A 26,271-nucleotide genomic window follows, 5' to 3' on the forward strand; every position below is an offset into this window, starting at 1 on the left:
CACAGGTTATTTGCAGACCTACTCTATGAGCCAGAAGGGTAGCAAATAAGAATTTTAAAGCAAATAATTCTCATACATCTTGTGGAATATTGCCTTTTTAGTTTACAAACAAAATGGTGAGGAAAGCTGACAAGTTGCCAACTGGCCTTCTCCGACTAGAATGAAAGGTAACTAGACATGGAGAGTATTGTCACCTGTGGCATTCTGTTGGTGTTTTATTCCAATTTAGTAGAACGGAATATCTTGATACTAGTTTGCAAGATAATACTACCACTAGCAAATAAAGCATAACTGTGACACAAATATGCTGCACTACTTATTACTACAAGAGATGATGACAAGAGAAGATATGACATATTAAAACATTTAGCTTGGCAGGATTGATATTACTATACCTTCTTGGAATATGGTAGCAGTTCCACGGATATACCTTACTAGCTATGCAGTAAAGGGTGGAACCACCTGACACACCTCTTGTAAGATGCCACCGCAGCTCTGCATATGCTTAGTGCTGTTTAAATGGTGCTACAAAAATACACAGGATCAATGTGAACTCCTATATTCATTATTATATAGTGTATAATCATTACTTACAGCTATACTTACATCTTTTGCCATGTTACCAAATCCAAGAAATCAATTCTTTATGCGCTTGATCACCACAGGAGGTACAGAAACTGTGGCACTATATTCTAAAAAAAGGATAAATTAAGAAAACTAAGGTGAAATACATTTTAAAATTAAGATGTTCACAATCAGCCATTTCTCTTTTTTCAGCCACAGGACAGGTACGATTAAAACCAGTAATCAAAATCAAACTTAAAACTTTCATAAAGCCTTGCAACAGCTCTCCCTCCAATATGGAGGAACTCAGCCTTCCAAGTATGTGGCTCTTTTCCTCTGGGAAGATAAAGAATGACCTGAACTAAAATAGTACAGGATCTGGGAATGGATTCTGCTCAGCTGTTTCCCAGATCACTGAAAAGCATAATTATGCTTCAAACACAAATAAACATACGGCCCACTTTGAAGCATGAAGGGGAGGGGGGTGCCTGACTCATTAACTGCAGCACAGTTGCTAGGCCTCAGGGGCCCAAGCCCCTAACATGCTTCTTCCCAATCCTAAACAAAACGCACACTGCTTTTCCCATGCAAACATCCAAGCAGGCCCTAGCCCATTTGCATGCTGCTTCCAAGGGGAGAGGGGAAGGAGGCTGGTCCTGATAGCTCCTGTGAGAACCAGGCAGGCAGCATCTGTGCTTCAGAGAACAACTCCCGCCAGCCCCCGCCTCCTCCACCTTCCCGCCCCCTCTCCAGGGCCTCAGAAGCCCGACCAGAGCCCTGGAAGTCTAGCCCAGCAACATAACTGAACTGACGCTTGAGAAAGAGACGTGGGCCACCCATGCACCAATCTCGCCCTCACTCCTATACCAGCCAACCCGGAGAGGGGGAGGCGAGGTAGAAGAAAGAGAGAAGGGAAAGGAGGAAGCGGATCTCTTCCTCACATTAAACCGTCCCGCCTAAACGCTTCCCACACCAGCAGCAGCACGGCCGCCGCCTCCCCTTCCTCTCCCACCTGTCCTCTTCGTCGTTGTCCGCCGTCGCCCCCTCCCATGCCAAAGGCGACTACAGTACCTGAAGAACTAGAGGAGGAGAGAGAGAGAGCAAACTCCATCCCCCACAACACACTCCCGAGCAATCCCCCACCCACAGCGCCGCTCTTGCACGGAAAGAGAAAGAGAGATGCCAACTGCACATGTGCAATGCACGGCCCTCCTCAAAACCCCCTTGGGGGGTGGGGAGAAAGAGGAGAAAAGCAACACCATCACTTCTCAGCTCACTTCACTCCCACCAGGCAAAGTGGCTGTTTGCAGGGGCGCGCGGAGAAGACACTAGTCCTGATTTTTCTTTTCTTTTTTTAATGGTGGACTATCCACCAATAATCATATGGCGGAGAAAATATAGTCTTTAACATGCCCCCCCTTTTAACCCCTTTCCTCTTTACAAACCTCATTTCTCTCATTTTTTGGGAAGATTCAAGAAAGTGTGACACTTCCCTGAAGGAAGGAAGACACTGGGGATCTCCACCTTGTGATGCCCTTTTCCTCCCCTCACCCGTCTCTTTCGACTGTCCCTGCAAGATGTAAGACTGCAGACTTTGGGAACACGCTTCACTGAATTGTCTGACTTTTGCATGGGTAGCTAGCAAGTATGCATGCAAAGAAAAAGGATCAGGCTGCAGGATGGCAACCCTCCATGAGCTTTCTTAGTAGATTCTACTTCGTATTAGTAGATCTTACTTGCATCATACTTCGTTTGGATCGAACTACCAAGCCGCAATCCGATTCCCACTTATTTGGAAGTAAGCCCCCCTGAAGTGGGGGAGGCTCGCTTTCGGATAAGCACGTATAGAATCCAGTTGCAAATAACCCCTCCTTTGCCGCCTCTCAAAAGCGCCATCATTCCCTGCCCCTGCCAAAGCTAACCCTGGCAAGTCGCGCTCTCCTTCCTGCCTTGCTTCGCGGTGCCCCCGTCTCTGTAGAGGCGGGCAGTCTGGCTGCCGGTCCGCCTCGTCGACCAGTAGATTGTCTTTCACACCTGTTCACGCTTCCTCCACGGAAGGCGGATGGGGAGGATCGAGAAGCACCACTGCCTCCGCTCACCCTCCCCCCGCGATCCTACAATTATTGGCCTTTTGGCGGTTGGCAGGAAGAAGAGAGGGAAAAAATTGAAACTTACACTTTCGTGCGTCCCTCCGGCGTGACGCTACGCGCTGACGTCACACTGTAATGAGCCCCACATAGACACACGCGGGGAGATTACTGCGCCCTCCCCCATCCCTTCAGCACCATACGTTTTGCTTAGCCGGCCTACCGGGATGCCGTAGGGAAAGGCGCGCATGCGCGAGGTTTTCGCGCCTTCGGGATTCCACCACGCCTTTCTCCTCCCGCGGGGACGGTTCGCGCGGGAAGGTAGAGCGCGAGCGGGGCTGTTGTCAGCTTTGGAGTCGGCCGGCTGGCCTTTGCTCTGTAGCAACCGCCGGCCTCGCGAGACTCAAACTTCGGTAGGAAAAAGGGCTGTTTTGTGCTGTCATCACCCTTCCCGCCACTGCAATGGGACTGGGCTTGTATGACCGGTGACATAGCACTGATCCGAATCGAAATTTTTCCATAAAATAATACAATTTTTCCTAAGTCCCTTTTTTACAAAGTTCAGGAAGAACAGCCACAGTATTCCTCTACTGAGGCATCTTACAGATATATACATGCCTATTTAATCAGGAATGAGTCCCAGAAAGTAAGTCAGCTTAAGATACAATCCTTTACATTTTTAGGGAGAAAAATGCCTCTTAACTCTATGCTCTCATGCTGGAAACAGTAGGGCCTTTTATATCTAAGCATGCATAGAATAGCACCCTTAAAGTGCTTGTTTTTGAAAATTATTTACCGAGAGTAGGTGAAAATGCTATATACGTACAGTAGATGTGCACCTTCAGCATGCATTTATTGCAAGAATAATTAAACACATGCAGCAGACAGAAAGATTCACTCTTTTGTGATGGGGAGAGGACAACTGTTTTAGAATAAATATACATTAAATGAATGTACACTTAACACAAAGAAACTTACTGTATTTGAGCGACTCAGGTTACTCAAGGCCATATACATAGGCTGAGGCACATCTCAAACGTGTCAAGCAGACCTTGCATGGTATCATATTCTACCAAAGTTTCCAGTTTCTCATGGACGATTGCTATATAATGATGTACAGTGTATGAGCCAGCACCTTTTAAGATCAAGTTTGAAATTACCTTGATCTACAAAAGATTTATTTTAAATAATGGAAATTCTAGCTTGTTTTTCAAACTCGCCTGTCAAAAAATGTAAAAGTTGAAATAATGCACTGTATAAATGAATAATGAATAAATAATAATCTCAAAAATATGATGATGCATTAAATGGTTGGACACCACAATGTTTAAGAAATACATTTTCAGTATCTGAATATTTATTACAAGTCCTTCTTTATAAGAATAGTATAGCATTCAAACATTTATTCAATGTGATTAAATTCTGTTTTATGATACTCCAACACGCTCAAGTTGTTCCTTCTTACATTATATAAATGGTTCACCTAATGAAGCAACACAAATCTAACATATCCAAAATAGTTTTAATTTAGTTTTAATTTCTGTGATGGTTTGGTTTTGAACAATTAGCATGATCAAGACAAGAAACCCTTGATACTGTACTCATACTGCAAGTCATTTCTGATCACAATAAAAATATTCTTAAATATGGCAAAGACTTTTACATTAATTAAAATGCATCAGTTAGAGGAAATACCACTTGAGCAAGACAATTCTATACATGTCTACCCAGAAGTAAGTCCCACTGAGTTCAATGGTACTTACTTCCAAAGAAGCTGCTACAGGATTGCAGCCTTAGGAGTATTAATTTTCAGTCCTTTGATAGACAGTAAAGGTTTCAACCTCATGTTCAAATGGAAGAACTAACATACATATTGCACTTAAAATGCTTCTTCTGTGCCTTGATGCTAATTTATTTTGGATACTTATTTCAGAGTTCCTTAATAGTACCACAGACTGCATACAAATTACATTTGCTGCACTGACTGAAAACAATACTCAAAAAGGCACATCAGTCGATTATTTTATTTGTAGACTATTTTTTTTTTAAAAATCAATTGTTGCAAAATCAGTTTAACAAATGTTATTTTTTAATACTCCAAGACAAGAATGTGAAAAATGTATAATTTTGTTTCAAAAACTAAAGTCAGTGTAAAACTATGCTGAAGAACATAAACTACTTTTGTTTGCTGCATAAGAAATGTAATGAATAAAGATGCTTCCTCCATGAAAGATTTTATCTTCAGCAACTTAATCGTCTTTCAGGTCTTGGTACATATTTCATAATTGCAACTCTCCAAAGTGCTGGTGCAAGCAATAGGCTTAGAGTAGTCACACTCAGTATAAGGAGGTAGACCTAGAAATTGGCAAAAGAAAATGTTATTTCATTTCACATTTCGAGTGCTCAAGGTAATTGGCTTGATATAACTGAAACCATATTTGCATTACAGGTGGACAATATGTTCAGTCAGGTTGAATAGTTATGTAAGCAATACTGTTATGCAGAGGGACTGTCATTAACTTATTATTTATTTCGTTAAAGTTTTTGTATGCCGTCCCCTTGCTATATAGCCTCGGGACGGCTCACACAAATATAATACAGATACAGTTAAAACCCGGAAACACCCCGGCTGCACAATTAAAACCTATAAATATTAAACACTGTTAAAATATTGTTTGAATAAAAAGGTCTTAGCCTGGCGCCGAAAAACAAGTAACAACAGTGCCAGGTGGACCTCTCTGTGGAGCGCATTCCACAGATGGGGCGCCACCACCTTAGATATTCTTGGTGCTTCCAGATAGAGAGCTTTTAGCACTTCCGGCCAAAAGATACTATACAGCTATTCCATCTTTTTTCCTTTACAAATTTTCTAGAGTAATCTTCCAACCACCAAAAAAGCAAAAAAATGAGATATATGAAATGGTAAAAACATGCCAGGCCGATCAGTGTAAAATTATAATGTCTGAACCTCCCTCCAGATACCAATGAATGAGGCAGGGTGATAGCACAATGAAAATCTTGTCTGGAAGCACCCCTAGTTGCCTGTAACAACTTCTAATGAGTCTATTTGGCCACTGCACTCTTTTATATTCTTGTTTTGACATAAACTGTGTGATACATTAAAAAGTTATACTAAGAGGATTCCTTTAATCTAGTATCTTCTGCAGAGGGGTGCATTAAGTAGAAGGCTGGAGAAGAATTGGTTAATTGGCTGCTTTCCCTCCACCCTCACTATTTCCTAGATTTTAACCCCTCTCAGCCCTTAAAGCAGTTTTTTATTTTAAAGAGAAAGGGGGGAAACTACATGTAGCTGTGTATAATATCTAGTCTTGGTGTCACTTAATTATCAATTTTATCAAAGAAGTTTGTTAAATACTTCAAAATCATAAATGCTATATGACCCCATAGCTCACCTCTCGAGAAATTATACCCGCTCTGCGTGCTCTACTTCCCAAGACAAAGGAAAACTCACTGACTTGAGCCAAGCCTGCTGATACTATCCATTTGATGTACTGACTGGTCTTTGGAAGAATCATAGAAAGGACAAGTACTGCCAGAAAAAACTTTGAGAGAGATTGTTTTTATAAATACAGGGAAACTAAACAATTTTAAAAATACATTGAAATTTGGTGCAACAAAAAACCAACATAATTAAATTCTTCAGTGAGCCACAGTTATCTAGCTATATTGATCAGAAGGGTTTACTCAAGAAATAGCACAGGCAAAATAGTGAACCAACTAAAATAGTGCTCTTTTTGTGGCATGCTTATAAAATTCATTTGGTTTGTATTTAGATTTTGCATAAGCAGAGGTTTGCTCCCATAATCAGTCTTTCCTACCATTTCCTTTACACTGCAACCTCCTGTATCCCTCAAAAGTTCCTCCTGAGGGTCAGGGTCCTGCAGTATTGCCCTGGAATGCGGCACAAGGAGCTGTAGGAGCTTACCCAAGCTACCTCCAACTGATTTTTGCCGGTTTCTCCCTCCAGATCCCTGTCTTTAGGATGCTGCAATTGGGAAATCAACTGAGAAAGTCTTTTTGTATATTCAAGCAAATGTACATTATATCAACACTAGAGAACAAAACAATAAACATGGAATGCATAATCTGAGTAAGATGGCACTGTGTATTAAGCAACTCTGGGATCTGATCCCTGTGCAGAACCATCACTGACATCCTTCAACTGCCATTTTAAAGCAAGGATCCCTAACCTTTGCAGACTCATCAACACATCCGGGAATTTGAGAAATTGTTGTGGACATCACCACAAAATGTCTAAGCAGCATATCACAATTTTGGCACTTACCTGTCATGTCTATGGATCTTAAGCAGCAAAGACTTTCATGTTTGACTTCATACCACCTCTTTAATAAGGGATTATCTAATTCAGCTAACTGCTGGTGGTACAATACAGCCAATGCTTCTTTTAAGCATGTTTTGGCAATGTCCAGTATTTGCCCTGTTTCACCAACATTTTGTACTACAACAGGTTGATATTACAAAATTAGAAGGATAAACACATTCTATAATGCAATGGATTGAGGCCATTACAACACTCCTGATCTATGAACAGGTAGCATATAGATGCATCTTCAAATGGATACTTATTTGTATATTTAGTTATCTTTAAAGCCTATAATTGCTAGAAAGTTGTATGCATTTCATATTTAAAAAACAACAAAAAAGCTGCCGTCAGTGGACCCCAAGTTAACAATCCCTTTTTAAAACCACAGAATGCCAGATCATGAAACTGATCAATATAAAATACAAAATCTATAGAACCGTTTGAATAGCTCTCTGTTTGTTCTGGGTTTCTGAAAGGAGGCTCACAGAGGAATGAATAGAAGTTATTCTTGTCATTCTTCTGCACAACCAGTAGGGATATTTGATGAATGCAGAGACAACTGTAGCCATGAACTAACTGCAGATAGATCTTCAGTTAGGTGTGGTTAAGTTTTTGGAGGTCACCATTTGCACTTAGCCCATAGTACCAATCTATATTTAACATCCAATCTTATTGTAAAATAATAATAAATACCTTCATTATTACCACTGAAAGTGTAAGAAACAACAAGACCGTGAGTTCATATATTACAAATGTAGGGAAAACATGAAGGCCTGCAAGAGAAAAAGCATTGACTTACCACTACTGTAATTTTTTTTAATATCATACATATGCAAAGACAAAGATGAAATATTTTTCATGTAATTTGTTAAATAAAAGCCTACCACATTTTGGCACATTATTACATCTTTGTGGGCCAATAATAATAAAATCTGAAAAGTCTGGAATGGGGGTTGGAGGGCCTTAATCTTATGAAATATTGACTGATTTCTAGAGTCACCAAAACTTGAACAGTCACAGTGGTTTAAGCTGCAGCATGTGTCAGGCACTATTTAGGCACTATTCAGGCACTATTCCTGGTTGAGAAATTGAGGAGTTTTGAGATAGAGCAATGCACTGTCCAATGGATTAGGGCATGATTGACTGACCGAAAGCAGAGGGTAACCATTAGTGGGGAATCATCAGGATGGTGGCCGGTGACAAGCGGGATCCCCCAGGGCTCTCCTGTTCAATCTTTTCATCAATGACATGGAAGAAGGGGTGAACAGTCTGCTGATGAAATTGGCAGACGATGCTGAAACGGGGGAAGTGGTCACAACTGAGGAGCAGGTACTCCAGATCCAAAAGGATCTGGACAGACTATGGAAGTGGGTAGGAGACAACAGGATGTCATTCAATGTGGATAAGTGCAAGGTCTTGCACTTCGGGCACAGGAATGGGTATCATTAAGTACAGGTTAGGGGACAAGTGGCTGGAGAACAGCACTTGTGAAAGGGACCTCGGGGTACTGGTTGACTGCAGGCTAAACATGAGTCAACAGTGTGACATGGTCGTCAAGAGGGCGAATGCCACCCTTGGTTGCATAGCCAGAAGCGTGGTTTCTAGATTGAGAGAGGTATTTCTACCACTGTATATGACTCTGGTGTGCCCACAACTGGAGTATTGTGTTCAGTTCTGGGCCTCTCATTACAGGAAGGATATAGCCAGGTTAGAGTCAGTGCAGCATAGGGCCACAAGGATGGTGGCTGGATTGCAGGGAAAGCCATATGAGGCAAGACTGAGGGAACTGGATCTTTTCAGCCTGGAGGAGACTCCGAGGGGATCTGTTGGCAACATATATGTATGTGAGGGGGTGTCACATGCAGGTGGGTAGAGACTTGTTCTCCCCTGCAGAGGAGGGCAGGATGCACTCCAATGGAGCAAAGCTCAGGGAACCAAGGTTCAATTTGGATGCCAGGAAGCACTTCCTGACAGTTAGGACCTCGAGGGTATGGAATGGGCTTCCATGGGAGGTGGTTGAGGCCGCATTGGTGAGGGTGTTCAAGGACAGGCTAGACATGCACATGGTAGGCATGTCGTGAGCGAAGCCAGCTAGAGCTGGGGGTTAGACTAGATGGCCCGGGAGGCCCCTTTGGACTCGCTCTGTTTCTACGTTTCTATTTATCTAATTACCCATCTGGGTCTGGCTTGTTGAAACCTGGAAAACACAGCTTTTTAGAGGGGGGGAAAAACCCTCAAATAACTCAACAAGGGATCAGGGTTAAATTGAGGGTTGGTTTTCCTTTCTGGCAAAGTCATGCTACATGGGTTCAAATGACACGGCAAGGCATGTCTAGGCAGGGAATTAGGCAAGTAGCACCCAGCACACACTGAGGATTAAGCAAGCCACAGAGATGGTGCAAACCAGGCCATTTCCTTTTTGAGAAAGACAAGCTATTCTTGTTGTTTTTTTAATCACCCCATCCCACCATATACATAGGTTTCAGGACTGGAAAGAAGTATGGGAATAGTATTTAGAAAAGGTGGCAGATGGAATGGACCAAAACTAGCATTTGAGAAAAGGGAGGTAAAGGACAACAAAGGCTTCTGGAAAAGGGCAGAGGCCAAAAAAATAAAGGCATCTGACTTAAACTATCCATTTTTTAATGAAGCTGTCTAGTCTTCTCTAAAGCTGCAATCTTAAACATACTGTGGATTTCTTGTTTTTGCAAAATAAACATTCATTTCCATGTGTGTGTTAAACAGATAAAATTAAACATCATGTATGCATAATTCTGTAAGAAGTTACCTATAGATGCAAAGAATATGATGGCAAGGAAGTCACGTATTGGTTCAATACAAGACATAATCTCTTCAGTAATCATGTGACCCTGAGAAGAAATAAGTGCTCCTGCTAGGAAACATCCCAGTTCCATTGAAACATCCAATACCTCTGTGATCTGTTAGAGGTGGAAAGATGTATTACTGGTGTTAATTTACTTTAAGCACTTTGCTTGAAAATAAAAGATTACATCTAAACAAAATCACTGTATTTCATTTAAAGAAAAATTATCATTTGAATGTCAATAATTGCAATTTCAGCAGTGGGCAGTAATGCCACAGGTTCTTTTGCATTGGTGGAACCCACTGTTACAAAACAGGAAGCTACTGCTTCCCAGGGCAACCCTAGAAATGAGTGGAAGTGCTTATTTCCAAAATTGGACAGGATGGCAGAGCATCCTTCTGAGAGCTCCACTGATTTCTCATGTCTCAGAAATGTTTTGCTCATTTGCTTAAGCAACTGCTAACTTCCCATTCCAGTACGGATGAGACCCACTAGGGCATGGGCAGCATGTAATATTGCCTGGAATATATAACTTATGCATATAAAAGAAGCAGTTTTCAGGACTTCAAACTGCTTAATCCCTTTGTAAATTAAGAAAGGTTCTCATTTTATCATTCTGATGGCCTATGTTGCCACAATAAAAACTTGTCCCCAGGTCCTAAACCCACTTACGTGGTTGTAAATTCCACTGAAATCCAAAGACCATACTGACTTCTCCCATTAAGATCAAAGAAAATTATTTCCATATAAATGCATTTAGGATGGAGATGAAAGGTGAAATTGTCCATACATGCATATGCAAAGTCTAAATTAACTATAAATATGCCATAGCTGTTATTACTTTTACAGTAAAAATTCCTTGATGCCAGCATCTTCCCTTTATAAACCTATTTGTAATACTCAGGAAAAGCTGTTTGAATAAGTTGCAAGAAAAAACAAAGCATCTTGTTGCACCTATTTATTCTGCAATTTTCATGAACTAGAGGGGACATGATGTGATGCATGATGTGATTGCTTAAATGGACTAAATGAATACTATAGGGAGAATATATTTCTTAGAAAGAGAGACCAAAAGGCCAAACAATGCAGGCTAGAGCAAAATGACAGAAAGTATAACAGATGTCAAATAACTGTTGAGTCTAAATGAAAATGATCCAGTGGAAGTAAATATCTAAGCATTTGTTTACACTATTTATCTTACTATGCCTCTTCATCATTCTTCTCTTAATTCTACCTGAGGCACAGAAAAGACATGTCCCCCTCCATCAGCCTGAGCTCAGCTACGATTTGTATTCTTCCCTTCCCTGCTCAGAAAGTTAATACAGCTTCTGAACTGTCAGCAGACACAACCCAGATAACAGGACTCTGAACCAGGTACCTTGCTTGAAGATAGCAAAATAGATTCAAAGTTTGTATGATTTGTTTGGTAAGCCACACACTGAATATTTTAAAATAAAAGGACAGGCTAAAATAGCCTAACAGACCACCACTACTTGGAGATACAATGAGGATCAAATGTGCCCTCATTGATTCTAGTATCAGTTTGCACTTTTCAGAATTAAATGACCTACTGTTCCATCTTGTGCTTCATGGATTCATTTTTATATATTCTGATGCAACTATGTTCAATGTCACCTGGTGAATAAGGTATATAATGATACAATTCATACACATAATGAGAATGTCTACTTCAAAGGAAGTCTGAATAGCAATGCAAAGCAGGCCACTTCAGAGCGACTCAGAACTCATCCAAAGTTCAGTGGGTTGTCCCTCAACCAAGTGTGACGTGAAATTGGATGGTTTCAAAGGTTCAGACCACTAGAACTTCATCGAGCAGCTGTCATGAGTCCCAAAGCTTACTTCAGAGTCCCTTCAGAGAAATCCCTAAGGCATTATGGTATAGTTATCAAAGGGTGAAAATAAAATCTGCACACTTAAAAGCAACTCAAGGGGGCAAAAATCTAGCCTCCAGCAAGGCCCTTGATGTTAGAGTGGGGATATGATTTTCCCTCCAGCAACCATCTTTGTGGGTGCAGATTTCATTGCCCCCCTATGCAAATAAACTAAGACAGCATCCTTTCTTCACACTAAAAACTGCAGGGGCTCTCAACAGAGAGAACCAAACCTTCAGAAAGCCAAAGTGAAGCTTCCTTTCAGATTCAAATCAAAGCAAGTCAAGGCCGAACCAAATAACCCCTACTGAAATTGATTTATTACTGTCCACATCTGTAATATCTAGCTTACCAGTTCAGGACTTGATCAAGGAAATGCTAACTCAAAAAGGCTTATGCCACAGTAAATTTGTTAGCCTCTTAACTATTCTGGCTTATAACACATACATTTCCAAAGAGGATGGAAAAAATGCATCATGAAATGTATCCATGTTGCAACAAGCATCTCAAAACAGATGCCTTTCATTGTAGGGAAAAGAAAGAATGCCTTTTTCAGAAAATACTTGCCATCTGCAAGTTTTCATAAGCTTTCGTATTAAGTATGTTTTTGAAGAATCTACTAATTGAGGACACTGGTTGATTAAAAGCTACTTCTACAAACTGTTAATTAAATATTGTAGCCCTACTTAGGAGATGCTCACTTCTCCACTAAACCATATAGCTAGTCATTGCCTAGCACACTTTTGTTGTAGGCATGGGGCTTCAAGGCTTGTCCTAGCCATGTTTGTAATCATGAGAACTATGTGAGTTTAACTTTGACTGTGCAGTTTTAAAAAATCTTATGCTGAGACCAGATATCTGAATGGGATAAATGTTCTGGCATTTTCATGAGAAGCTAGTTTTATAATTTCATGAGTGTTTATATATGCAATTTTAAATAATATTGAAAATATTAAAACAATTAGATGTATTGTCAACAATTTAGAAGTTACATATCAAATAAGAAAGCCTAATTTTATTTTGACCTGTAAATTCAACTTCTATAAATCAACTCTACATTACCCTGTAATTATTTAAATTGTCAAAACAAAATATTTTACTCTATCAGCTGAATGTTAAGAAAAAAATAGATTTGGAAAGATTACCATTAACATAAGGAACATAAAAGCTGAAATTCCAAGAACTAGGATTTCTTTATTTCCTTTGCTTTCTGTATGCAACTTGCGGTAGTATGGTCCTATTAGATATGTCTTTAAAACAAGACATATAAGTAAGACAGCAGCCAGAGAAAAGAGAATTTGTCCAGTCAATGTCAGTATTCTCATTATGTCCTTGATAATGCTAGAAAAAGGAAAAAGTTAGTTTTAGCTTCATTAATATAATAATTTTTCCTTCAAAACATTTTCAAGTTAAATTGAAAATGTAAACAAATCTGTATTTTTCATTTTCTTTTTCCTGCTGAAGGAATAGTTTCCTATTGAAGAACAGGTTGCTACCATTTTAGTCTAAAACATCAAATGCTAGTTCATTTCAGGGACAGTCTAGGCTCAATGATTTAGGATATAAAGGATAAAGTAATGCAGAATAAGTTACAGCTTTCTGATATAAGCACCAATTATAGCATGTTTCTTCAGCAACATTCCAATCAAACTGAGAAACATTCAAAGAGGAAATGCAGAGGTTAGTAAAGAGAAAACTGAGTCAGAAACTCTAGCACACTTCTAATTTACTCAGACCTCTGGACTGCAACCAAAAGCAGTGTGTGCGGCAATTGCCATAAAGAACAGCAGTGAACTCATTATTAGATTGTGCTAAACACTTTGAAAGCAATCCTATGGTCCTGGGAATGTGTCCTGGGATTATAGGATATTGCAGAGTTCCCTCTGTGAAGCTGTAGACGTTCCTATGACTTTGGAAGAAGAAATTAAAATGGAGATATCTCCTCCCTCTGCTCCTCACAACAGCTGTAGAAAGCATTGCAGGAGCTACCTTGCCATGGTTCGAGCTTCAGTCTTGGGTGAGGATGCAAATGAGGGAGAAGGTGTTCGAAAGAGGGAGCACCAAGGATCTGTAGGCCCCTAAAACCTCCTAGCTTTTTTCCCCACAATTCCAGTAGCCACATTCAAAAATATGTCCAATGGAAAATCAGCTGAAAGGAGAATGGAGAGATGTATATCATCTCTGTCATTCCTCCAACTATGCCAGGCAACTGTTTGGCAGAAGATACAATGTTTGGAGTATTCCTTAAAAAATCATGAGTTTGTTTTGATAATTGCAAGCACATTTTAAAAGCTGAAAAGCATGAGGCAAAAGAAAATTATGCAATGTATACCAAGATCCTTGGAGCAAACTTTAATGAATGAAGCACATGGATGAACTTTGTTACCTGGAATGTGTGCCAACTCCAGCTTGAATAAGAGTTGGCATGACAGCTATAAACAGGCCAAGCTGTACATCCTGCATCACCAACATTGCAAGCAGAACAGTACTGTAGTCAATATCTCCTGTTAGGCAAAAAGGAGAGACCTTAAACATGTGCAGAAATTATAGTATTACTAGTACTCTTTTATTGATCATGATTTGCCATTTGCCAAATTCAACTAATTATGCATTTGTTATACAATATGGACTAGATCCAAATTTATGCTGGATTAACTACACTGAGAGAAGTAGATTTTTCCCGCCTCCTGAAATTGCAACAGAGAATCTGAGGGACATGGTGAACGGGGTCCACTGTGATGTGGTGCAGGCATGCTCTCCAAATTGATCCCCTTCCTCTTGTAGAAGACAGATCCTGGTTCCAATCTTATGTTTTGTCAAAACTTATGCAAATGTTGCAGAAGAAAAGATAGTATACAAGAAAATATAGCTTCTATTGTTGTTGTTGCTAGTCACGAAGTCATGTCCAACCCATTGGGACCCCATGGAAAACATTCCTCCAGGCCTTCCTGTCCTCCACCATCTCCCGGAGTCCACTTAAGCCCAGGCACCACCTAATATAATAAAAACTAGGCATTTCACACTAAAATAATTATATAATATAAAAATGTAAAAATATTACAAACATAAAGCATGTGTGAACTTCTTACTCATGTTGATGAAATCCTTGTGTGAAGATGTGAATTTCAGTGTGTTTATTTTGAGGTGAAACTTGGTGAGAATTGACATTTTTGATCCACAGAATGAAGCTGAGTGTCAAAATATTGGAAACACCACCCCCTAAGGTAACATTTCACTTCACTTCCAATTGTTTACCCCCATGTTTGAAGATGCACATATCATGATGATGATGATGCCACTGCTGGTTTGATAGGCCAGCATTCTCCAACCTGGTGCCCTCCAGATGTTTTGGGCTATAACTCCAATCAACATGGCCAATGGTTATAGATGAAAGCATTTGTAGTCTCACACATCCAGACACTACCATATTGGGGAACCCTAGCCTTGATCTTTAGCTAGAATCCTGTATCCAGGCTACCTTGCAGAAGTCTAACACGTGGATCTGACAGCATTCCTGGGTCAAATTAAGATTCCTTTATCCTGTGGCCTGGTTCACAAAGCATGTCAAGCTCATTGGGGGTTGTTTAACATCTGATAAAGCATGGCATATGCTGGAGGACATTTGAAGATATAACTCCACTCAGGGTTTGCCACTTCATCCTAAACTAACTTCTGAAAGTTATTTGTAGGCTAAATAATTCTTCCATAACCTTGCTGTGTTGTAGGATTATTTGAGGGCGGTTTAACCCCCTGTGTCCAAGATTGTGCAATACAGCAACCTGAGTGGTTGCATATTCAAAATATATACTAGCACACACAATGTCTCCGTGTGGGTTATAGACGCCCTGATGAACCTGATCTGTAGCGTAAAATAGGTATGTCTTTTTCTCTATCCTCCATTTTTCTTGTGACTGAAAGTGAGGAAAATAACAGAAGTGTACATATGAAAGGAGGTTTCCCTTTCCTTTCATATTCCAGGCTCTCCCTTTTAAATGTCAGTGCTAGGAACCTTGATTTGGAAGCACCCTTGCTCATTCTCATTTCTCTTGTTGGAATTCTTTTTTCTCACAATTCTTTCACATTTCTGGTAGAAGGAAGAAGGGAGTAACAGAAGGAATGAGGCTCAAGTTGTTTGTAGAGCACTGCAGGAAGAGCAGATTTCTTCCTACAATCTCTATCTCCTATTTCAAGGAGTCTGCAAAAGTAGTCACTAATTAAAGAACCTTTGTGAAATAAAAGATTGGGATATTCTTTCCACATTCTGGGCATGCATTTTAAGACACAGATGTTAGCATCCATTCTGTTTACTTTCCAAAAATAAAGTGAAACATTCTTGACCACACACTTGGAAGACATGGCTGATGAATACCGGACACCTATAAGGATAGCTGCTTGCAATCTCTTTCAATGGAAAACACAGAGAGTTTGTTCAGACATACTTGAAGATAATCCCTGAACATAAAAACAGCACATTTGGATCAAATCAGAGGCCAGTATCTTGTTTCTCACTGTGGCCAACCAGATACCCATGGGAAGCCCACAAGCAAGAGGTGGCTAAAAGCCCTCTCTCCCTGTCAATGTTCTCCAGCAATTGATATTCATTGTCTAATCCTGGGAAATAACATACATACATACATCATGCCTAGTAGCCAGTTATAGTCTTATCCTGTTTAAATGCAATCAATTCCCTTTTAAAGCCACCACCACATCTTTTTACAGTGAATGCCATTAATTATGCACTGTGTGAAAAAGTACTTCTTTTTATCTGTCCTGGATCTCCCACACCATTCAGCCTCACTGGGCACTTCAGTAAAATTATCTTTTATTTGCAACAGCTGTGCAACTCAAGATCCAGTCACATAATTAGCCTGTTCTTCACACTAAACAGTTGACAAAATATCTTTCAAGATATAAAACTTTATATGTCAATATATTAGCAGGAGTTGTGCCAAAATAATGTTGTGCATAGTTGGCATTGGATCCCATAATCTGCTAAGTTATGTTATGTTAGTTGCAAAGTCATGTCTGACCCACTGCAACCCCATGGACAACATTCCTCCAGGCTCTCCTGTCCTCCATCATCCCCCGGAGCCCACCTAAGCTCACATCGACTGTTTCAGTGACTCCATCTAGCCACCTCATTCTCTGCCGTCCCCTTCTTCTTTTGCCCTCAATTGTTCCCAGCATTAGGGTCTTCTCCAGTGAATCCTTCCTTTTCATTAGGTGGCCAAAATATTTGAGTTTCATCTTCAGGATCTGGCCTTCTAAAGAGCAGTCAGGGTTGATCTCCTGTAAGACTGACTGGTTTGATATCCTTGCAGTCCAAGGGACTCACAGGAGTCTTCTCCAGCACCACAATTCAAAGGCCTCAATTCTTCGGCACTCAGCCTTCCTTATGGTCCAACTTTCACAGCAATACATTGCAACTAGGAAAACCATAGCGTTGACTATACAAACGTTTGTTGGCCGGGTGATATCTCTGCTTTTTAGTATGCTGTCTAGATCTGCCATAGCTTTCCTCCCAAGGAGCAAGCATCTTTTAATTTAGAACTTGCCACAATTTGTTGTGATCCACACAAAGGCTTTAGCATAGTCAATGAAGCAGAAGTAGATGTTTTTCTGGAACTCCCTGGCTTTCTCCATGATCCAGCGTATGTTGGCAATCTGATCTCTAGTTCCTCTGCCTCTTCGAAATCCTGCCTGTACTTCTGGTAGTTCTCGGTCCACATACTGCTGGAGCCTAGCTTGTAGGATTCTGAGCATAACTTTGCTAGCATGTGAAATGAGTCCAATGGTGCGGTAGTTGGAACATTATTTGGCATTGCTCTTCTTTGGAATTGGAATGTAAACTGACCTTTTCCAATCCTGTGGCCACTGTTGAGTTTCCCAAATTTGCTGGCATATTGAATGTAGCACTTTAACTGCATCATCTTTTAGGATTTTGAATAACTCAGCTGGAATACTGTCTTCTCCGCTAACTTTCTTGTTGCTCAGACTTCCTAAGGCCCTTTTGATTTCACATTCCAGTATGTCTGGCTCGAGATCAGTGACCACCCCATTGGTTATCAGGGATGTTAAGATCTTTCTTGTATAGATTTTCTGTGTAATCTTGCCACCTCTTCTTAATCTCTTCTGCCTCTGTTAGGTCCCTGCCATTTTGGTCCTTTATCATGCCCATCTTTGCATGAAATGTTCCCTTCATATCTCCAATTTTCTTGAAGAGATCTCTGGTCCTCCCTATTCTATTGTTTTCTTCTATTTCTTTGCACTGTTCATTGAAGAAGGCATTCTTATCTCTTCTAGCTATTCTCTGGAATTCTGCATTCAACTGAGTGTATCTTTCCCTTCCTCCCCTGCCTTATGCTTTCCTTCCTCCTCAGCTATTTGTAAAGCTTCCTCAGACAGCCATTTTGCTTTCTTGCATTTCTTTTTCTTTGGGATGGTTTTAGTTGCTGCCTCTTGTACAATGTTGTGAACCTCCATCCATAGTTCTTCAGGCAGTCTGTCTATCAGATCTAATTCCTTAAATCTATTTGTCACCTCTACTGTATATTCATAAGGAATATGATTTAGGTCATTCCTGAGTGGCCTAGTGCTCTTCCTTACTTTCTTCAATTTAAGCCTAAATTTTACAACAAGAAGCTCATGATCTGAGCCACAGCCAGTTCCTGGTCTAGTTTTTACTGACTGTATAGAGCTTCTCCATCTTTGGCTGCAGAGCACATAGTCAATCTGATTTCTGTGTTGACCGTCTGGTGATGTCCATGTGTAGAGTCGTCTCTTGGGTTGTTGGAAAAGAGTGTTTGCTACGACCAGCGTGTCCTCTTGACAAAATTCTGCCCGCCTTCGCCCTACTTCATTTTGTACTCCAAGGCCAAACTTGCCTGTTATTCCAGTTATCTTTTGGCTTCCTACTTTTGCATTCCAATCCCCCATGATGATAAGGACATCATTTTTTGGTGTTATTTCTAGAAGGTGTTGTAGGCCTTCATAGAACCAGTCAACTTCAGCCTCTTCAGCACCAGTGGTTGGGGCATGAACTTGGACTACTGTGATGCTGGTTGGCCTTGGATTCAAACTGAGATTATTCTGTCATTTTGAAGATTGTATCCCAGACTGCTGACTATGAAGGCTACTCCATTTCTTCTGAGGTATTCTTGCCTGCACTAGTATACCTGATAGTCCTCTGAATTAAATTCACCTATCCCTGTCCATTTTAGTTCACTGATTCCCAAGATGTCCATGTTCAGTCTTGTCATCTCATATTTCACCACATCCAGCTTACACCTTGATTCATGGATCTTACATTCCAGGTTCCTATGGAGTATGGTTCTTTACAGCATGGGGCTCTCCTTTCACAATCAGATACATCCACAACTGAGTGTCCTTTCAGTTTTGACCCATTTTTTCTGGCGCTACTAGTACTAGCCCTCCAGTCTTCCCCAGTAGCACAATGGACACCTTCCAACCTAAGGGGCTCATTTTCCGGTGTCATATCTTTTATCTTTATGATTCTCTGTCAATGGGGTTTTCATGGCAAGGGTACTGGAGTGGGTTGCCATTTCCTTCTCTGGTGGATCAACTTTTGTCAGAGCTCTCTTTTCCGTCTTGGGTACCCCTGCATGGCATAACTCATAGCTTCATTGTGCTACACAAGCCCCTTTGCCACAGCAAGGCAGTGATCCATGAAGGGGCTGCTAAGTTAGAGAGATCTAAAATTCATTCAAAATGTCAGGCAGTTGGCAAATTGGACTCAAAGAACTGGCTTCTATAATAATTGTGTTTACCTAGACAAAGACCATCTCTGTTCAAAACTGTCATTTTAACCTCCTAGCTAAAAGTACCCTTCTGCAACAATTAAAGCTTTCTGAGGTCAGTTCTTTTGTCATTAGATGTGGCTGCATTTACATGAGAGCATTCTAATTCAGAAGTCAAGCTCCACCTACCTTCTTTATCTCCCCGGGCACTCCCTGCAAGGAATCTAGATACCAATGGTGTGCTTGATAATGATAAACAAGTAGCGATGAAAACACTCTGAGTTGCTCTAATTTGTAGAAAGTGTCCCCACAGTAAGCCAAATGCAATCATCAGGAGTGTCATATAACAGGGTCCTTGTAATGATATCTTCCATACCTTTGAAAATAATATTCACTTAGATTGATGAAATATTGTCCCAGCATTATTCTTACAATATTATTTTCATTTTAACACTAAAGTTTAAGCACAATTAAAGTTGTCAGGACATACAAGACACCACACTTTTAGCACCTTAAAGATGAACAAATTTATTCTAACATTTTTTTCAATTATTTGAGGCTGCCTTTAAGGGCATAAGCTATGCCTGACTTCTGCCCAGTCCTCCTCCTCATCCAAACAGCATGGGAAATTCCTGTAATGCAAATGCATTACCTTGTTTGCTCAATCTGTAAAATGCCCACTAAAAAACTGGGTATGCTAGCCGGAGCGGATGGTAGTAGTAGCCCAACACATCTCAAGGAGACCAGGTTAGGAAAGGCTGGACAGACCAAAGTGTGGTGTAGTGCTTAGAGTGCTGAATCAGGACTCAAAAAACCAAGTTCTAGACCTCACTTGGCCATGAAACTCTGAGAACCTTTACACCAAACACTGACTCAGTATAACTTAACTCAGAGGGTTTTGTGAGGATAAAATGGAGAGAAAGAGGACTATGTAAGTTGCCTTGGGTTTTTTGCAAGAGGAAAAAAAGTGAAATATAAATGTAATGTAAGGATCATCACTATTATTACATTGTGACCATAAATGGCTTCTGTGCCCCAGCCTTGCATCCAAACATAACTACTTTTTAATCTAGCTATTTTTATCCCAAGCCTCTGTCAATAAAATTCATCAACAGGCTAAATTCTAACACTTCCTCTAGTCTCCTTTTTGAGGTTCTCAGATCAGTGGGATGTTTCCTTTAATTGCACCTCATATGTTTAATTGACTTAGTACTAATATCCTGGCAGTAGGTATCAGTAATGGTTGCACTTTAAATAATCACTGTTAATAATGCGATTGTCACTTTCTGCATTTAATTTCCTTTTGAACTTGCTACTCTTCTTGCTACCAAACCTCTACTATATATACTATTTAAAAACCTGAAACACTCCATGAAGTGGGCTACAGTCCATAAGAGCTTAAAGGTAAAGGTTTCCCCTTGACCTTAAGTCCAGTCATGTCTGACTCTAGTGGGCGGTGCTCATCTCCGTTTCCTAGCCGAGGGAGGGAGCCAGCGTTTGTCTGCAGACAGTTTCCGTGGTCATGTGGCCGGCATGACTAAACACCAAAGCGCACGGAACGCTGTTACCTTCCAGCCAAAGTGGTACCTTTTTATCTACTTGCATTTGCATGCTTTCGAACTGCAAGGTTGGCAGGAGCTGGGACGGAGCAACGGGAACTCACCCCATTGTGCAGAATCGAATCAGTGACATTTTGATCAACCAGCCCAGCAACACAGCAGTTTAAACCACTGCGTCACCTGCATCCCTATATCACAACAAATTTGGTAGCATTAATTGCCCACAAGACTTTGTGTTTTTTCTGCAATAGACAAAAGCAACCATCCCCAGAAACTGTTTAAATGTCAGAGTTTTCAGAACTCAAACACATTGAATGGTATGTATTCCAAGGCAGATTTTTCCCTCTATATGACTTTAGGTTGAGTGTGCTTGGCTGTCATTAAAATATACTATGAATTTGAAAACTGACAATTGTTTAACGCAAACCTCTCCTCAACATTGTCCTCAACATTGTTTAAACCAACTAAAAAGTACTGGGACGTCTACTATTCCAAGCAGCAATAAATCCTACACTACTGAATGAGTAGTTAGCCTTCCAACCATTGACCATATAATCAGTCACTTTTGGCAATAATTTTTTAGTATTCAGGTACTCTGATTCTCTAAATTGCAATCTTTTATAATTTATTTTACTACTTATAAAACTGGTATCTGGATCAAAAGTTAGGCCTGTTTGGATGCAAAATAGGAATGCAGAAACCTCGCAATTGCATCCACACTTTAAACCAGCTTTCCCTAACCCGGAACCCTCCGGATGTATTAGAGTACAACTTTCATCATCTCCAGCCAGCATGGCCAATGGGAGTTACAGTCTAACACGTAAGGACAACATGTGGGCACGGTAATGAGCATGGTAACATTTAAACTGAATGGAAAGACAACTGTGGAACTAAAGGGCAGCCTACAGTCAAAGTTTATTTTTGGGTAGAATCCTAGAAGTGGAGTTCTGCTCACAGAACATTGCACTGGAGCAGTTGCAGGGAGCAGGTAAGTTTTTACAAATTCTTTCTACCCATGAAGCTCATAGCACCATCTCCCATGCTGCTCTGGAGCAGCTTTTCATGAGAAATTAGCAAAGGTCACCTTTCCATCAGTAGGTGCTTCTGCTGGACCTGATTCCCTACCAAAAAAATAAGATGGCCTTGTCTTTGCAGAATGGCATGACTGAGATTAAGACATTCACATGACTGAACACTCCTTTACATATATGGAATGCCTATGGAATGCGCTCCCCAGAGAGGTCTGCCTGTCGCCGTCGTTATTTGTTTTTCGGCGCCAGGCTAAGACCTTTTTATTCCAACAACATTTTAATAACTTTTAATATTAGCTATATAGGTTTTAATCTGCAGCCAGGGTGGATTTGGAATTTATGTGTATTATGTTTTATATTATTTTTCTTATTTATTTATGTAAGCCGTCCTGAGGCTTTGCAAAAGGATGGCATAAAAATATTCTAAATAAATAAATAAATAAAATATAGAGATTTTTCCATGTCGAAAATTAAATATCAGGGGGAAGGGTTCTAGCCTAATGCTCCTTGATATGCTGGTTTTCCTTTTCAGAAAGTATTTGTAATACTGATGTACGTAAGATTTATTTATTTTATTTAAACAATTTATAGAGCTTTTAACTAAAGTAAAAAGACATCTTAAAGTGGTTTGCAAGCTAAAAATATTAAATACAAAATATCTACAGTCAACAATTAAGAACAATATATAAAACATCTCAATTCAAAAGATACAATCCTCAATTATAACTTTTAAAATCAGAGAAAAATATAGAACAATACCTTTCTTAATCTTTCAGGGGAAAACTCCAGGCCAACCAGGAACAATGTGAAGAATACACCAAACTCTCCCAAAGTCTCTACCTGTACAATTGACTGAAAAATAAATGTTTTTAGCATGATACTCTTTTTTATTGTCAGTCTTTTTTTTTTAAAGAGCTCCAGTTCACATGTCATGACAAGCCACCAATTAACACTTGGAAAACTACAATGTATGCTAGCCACAATTTTAATTACGCAATTCCCCACTGGTGGTTGCCATGGTTTGTCATGTTGTAAAACCCTGGTGGCAGGGTTTGCCCAAAGGTCTGTTCTAGGGTTATGTGTTCTGGTGAGATTTAGACTGCACTAAAAATGATATTCATACTTCTACCCATTTTCTCCATTGATAACAAAACACAGAAAATGTATTCCTAATATTAATGTCATGTTTCCTCATTTTATAATTGAAATATAGTAAGGACTTATTTTATATAACATTTGTCACATTAAACTGGAAGATACCAAATGATGTAAAATAAAAGCATTGTTCTAAGACATTATCAAGTCCCTCAACAGCACAGTTCTGACAAACATATCTCTCAAAATATATGTGCCATGCACATGTAAAAGGAAAACATCCTAAAAATATACTCTCATACCTTAATGCTGTTTAATCCTGATGGTCCCAAGAGCACTCCACAAATAATGTATCCAAACATAGTTGGTAATCCTATTGTTGTGCAAAGCCAGCCACAAGGCAAAGATAACATTCCTATGGTCACAATATCCTAATGAATATGAGGAAAAACACAGTTCTACTCACATGATGCTTACACATATAACATGTAATGGGGTGTGTTTCGGATGCAACTCAACCAGGAATAAGCAGCTCATTGATTGGTTTACCACTCTTATCTAGCATGCTCTGCATTCCTGAAAGAAATCACATCTTTGGATTCCACCTGGAGGTGCACAGGGACGAGGAGTGAACATTGAATGTATGTGCTTTCCCGCCACAAAAAGAAACTCCTGATTTCAATGGCATTTACCCTCAAGAATGCATGCACAGGATTAGAGCTTCAACATCTGATACAGTTTCTTCTCGTTATTTTAATAAATTTCTAAGCCCTATGTGTCTGAATAACTTTGGAGCAAGAGGAAAATACTCTCCTCATTGAAGCATATTGAGTTAACTGTTCTGATGTGAAGGCCAATGTAGTGTTAATATCAGTTAGACTGTGCATATTTCAATTTTTAAGAAACAAAACACATCTTTAATGTAATAGGTCCCTTCCAACATTGGTTATTAGTCCATGCAATTTTGTTTTGTCTGATCATGATAGCTATTGATACTGGTGTTTAACACTAGTGGCTTCACAGGTTGCTCTGTTCTACTCAAAAGAGCGAGTAGCCTGAAGGACAATGACATTTAACGGATAGATCACATTCTTAACTGGATTTTCTTAATTTTCATTAATTTAATAGCCCAGTACCATTGTGACTATAGGTGCTATAATTATGCAACACACTGCTCAGACCAGAGGCTCTTATATGAATAGGAACCAAGGTCTCATATATGCAAGTTTACTTTCCTCAGGGAGGTTTTTTTTTTTTTTTTTTAACACAAGGCTATTAATCACTGTATCTACTTCCTCTTTCATTCCAGAACTGACTTTAGAACTCCAGTGCAACAGTTCCCAAACTGTGTTCCGCAAAAACCTAGGGTTCCACAAAAGCCTCATAGAGGTTCTGTGAAAAATATCAAAAAACCCAATTTAAAACGGATTTTAAAATGAAACCACACAAGGCCAACTGTGGCATTGTCAGCTGGCATCCAAGCAGCAAACAAGCAAATGTATCACATCATTTGGTTCCTAGGACTCTATTGCATTGCGTTGGAAATAATCAAAAGCGTTCATCTGGGATATTACCATATGATCGCTTTATTCATTCATTATATTTCAAATGTTTTCTCTTTATTTCCAAACCTATTATGTTATGCAAAGCACTCAGGTAATAGGAGCAGATGAAAGAAGGAAAAATGTTGTGGCTTCACAATGCTTAGTAAAAATCAAAGACAGCGTTAGGATTCTGTGGGAAAAAAAAAGTGTTCAGAATGGTTCCATGATGGAAAAAGGTTGGAAACCACTGCTCTAGTTTATCTGGTCCTGCTTTTCTATAACATAACCTCTAGGGGGCTCTAAAAACAATGGGAAATGCTCTTAAAGAACAGAAGTGAAACTGTGGAATCATGACATCATGTGAAGAACCCATAAACAACTGCTTTAAGGAAGAACAAGCACATAGTAGATGCCATGTGTAGAAATGCTCAGTGTCAACAGTAACCCTGAATGTATTTCCCTCCACATAAGCTGAAGATGACAGGAAAAAGGTTTGACTTGGAATGGCCATATAGTGTTCCTGCATTAAGGCAGATACGATTCATAAGAGTAATTTATACCATTTTTAGTACTAGACCTCAAATTTCATATCCATGGGAAGTGTTATTTAACAATGGAATCTATCTAGTGGTGTCAGGTTTCTCTTAGTATTGCAAAAGCAACCATCCACTGAGGCCTATTCCACACATTTCACTTTTAAAATATATGACCAAAATATTTCAAGCACAAATCTAAGATCATCAAATGTGCATTCCTGCCATATTCAGTTCATTCAACTTCTCTGCATCTAACATTTTTCTGCTAAGAACACTCTTGCTTGCAAACCTGGGTATGCCACTGAGTGTGGTCTGAATAGCCCACTATGTCAATCAAGATGCTGTTGTGCCAAAATGTTTTCCAAGAAGAATACTTTTTTGGTTCTTGGTAACATATGATGAGGTTTTAATCAAGTCTTCGATTTTTCTTGTTATTGTTTAAAATAGTTTCAATTAAATTTGTGTGCCCTTCTCTGTGTCGTGTGTGGACACATGTGTGTGTATGTATATGTGTATTTATAATGTATTTTAAGGTTTTAATCTTTGTAAACATAGAAACAGAGTGAGTCAGAAGGGGCTCCCAGGCCATTTAGTCTGACCCCTGGCTCCAGCTGGCTCTGCTCATGACATGCCTACCTATCTCAGCAGTCATTTTTGTGCTTGGTCCCTTAACACTGTCTCAAAACTCCAAATGTGTTCCTGTGAGCCTCAAAAGGTGAGGAACCCCCAGTATGAACTTTAGTAGGTTGCACAGATATGTAATAAATGAAATTAGGGTTTCAGAGACAGCTATACAAACTGCCATAGACTGATGGGGCCACTGAAATAAATAACAATTCTGTATTTTCACATTAATAGATTAGATTCAGATTTCATTTTTCCTAATGTGTTTAGCAAAAAAATCCAGATATTAAAGAGATAGTGGTATTTGAAAGATGTATAACATTAAAAATTGTCTGCATACTTACAAAATTGTCTCAACAAGGGTAATCAAGATGACAACTATGAAAAGATTTCTATTCTTAACTTAGAATTTT

At 39.7% G+C, this 26,271-nt stretch overlaps 2 protein-coding genes across 9 annotated transcripts in view; both read right to left on the reverse strand.

The window, feature by feature from the left end:
• The window catches only part of TFDP1 (transcription factor Dp-1), a 36,578-nt gene extending 33,905 nt beyond the window's left edge, over nt 1–2,673 (reverse strand). For all 3 annotated transcript variants that reach the window (XM_044429425.1, XM_044429426.1, XM_044429424.1), the window contains exons 1-2: nt 2,487–2,673; nt 607–692 (exon numbers count right to left, since the gene is read on the reverse strand). In XM_044429425.1, the coding sequence (XP_044285360.1) occupies nt 607–618 (12 nt within the window). In that variant the 5' untranslated portion in view covers nt 619–692; nt 2,487–2,673. The remainder of the gene's footprint in view (nt 1–606; nt 693–2,486) is intronic.
• Nucleotides 2,674–3,977: 1,304 nt separating this feature from the next.
• The window catches only part of TMCO3 (transmembrane and coiled-coil domains 3), a 28,920-nt gene continuing 6,626 nt past the window's right edge, over nt 3,978–26,271 (reverse strand). For all 6 annotated transcript variants that reach the window (XM_044428621.1, XM_044428618.1, XM_044428620.1 and 3 more), the window contains 9 exons: nt 23,457–23,585; nt 22,819–22,911; nt 19,659–19,845; nt 14,099–14,216; nt 12,858–13,053; nt 9,785–9,935; nt 7,690–7,769; nt 6,065–6,214; nt 3,978–5,006 (listed from right to left, as the gene is read on the reverse strand). In XM_044428621.1, coding sequence (XP_044284556.1) covers nt 4,893–5,006; nt 6,065–6,214; nt 7,690–7,769; nt 9,785–9,935; nt 12,858–13,053; nt 14,099–14,216; nt 19,659–19,845; nt 22,819–22,911; nt 23,457–23,585 — 1,218 coding nt within the window. In that variant the 3' untranslated portion in view covers nt 3,978–4,892. The remainder of the gene's footprint in view (nt 5,007–6,064; nt 6,215–7,689; nt 7,770–9,784; nt 9,936–12,857; nt 13,054–14,098; nt 14,217–19,658; nt 19,846–22,818; nt 22,912–23,456; nt 23,586–26,271) is intronic.

The sequence above is a fragment of the Varanus komodoensis genome, unplaced genomic scaffold (genome assembly GCF_004798865.1).
Source record: "Varanus komodoensis strain SLA01 unplaced genomic scaffold, ASM479886v1 scaffold2, whole genome shotgun sequence".
Classification (NCBI taxonomy): Eukaryota; Metazoa; Chordata; class Lepidosauria; order Squamata; family Varanidae; genus Varanus; species Varanus komodoensis.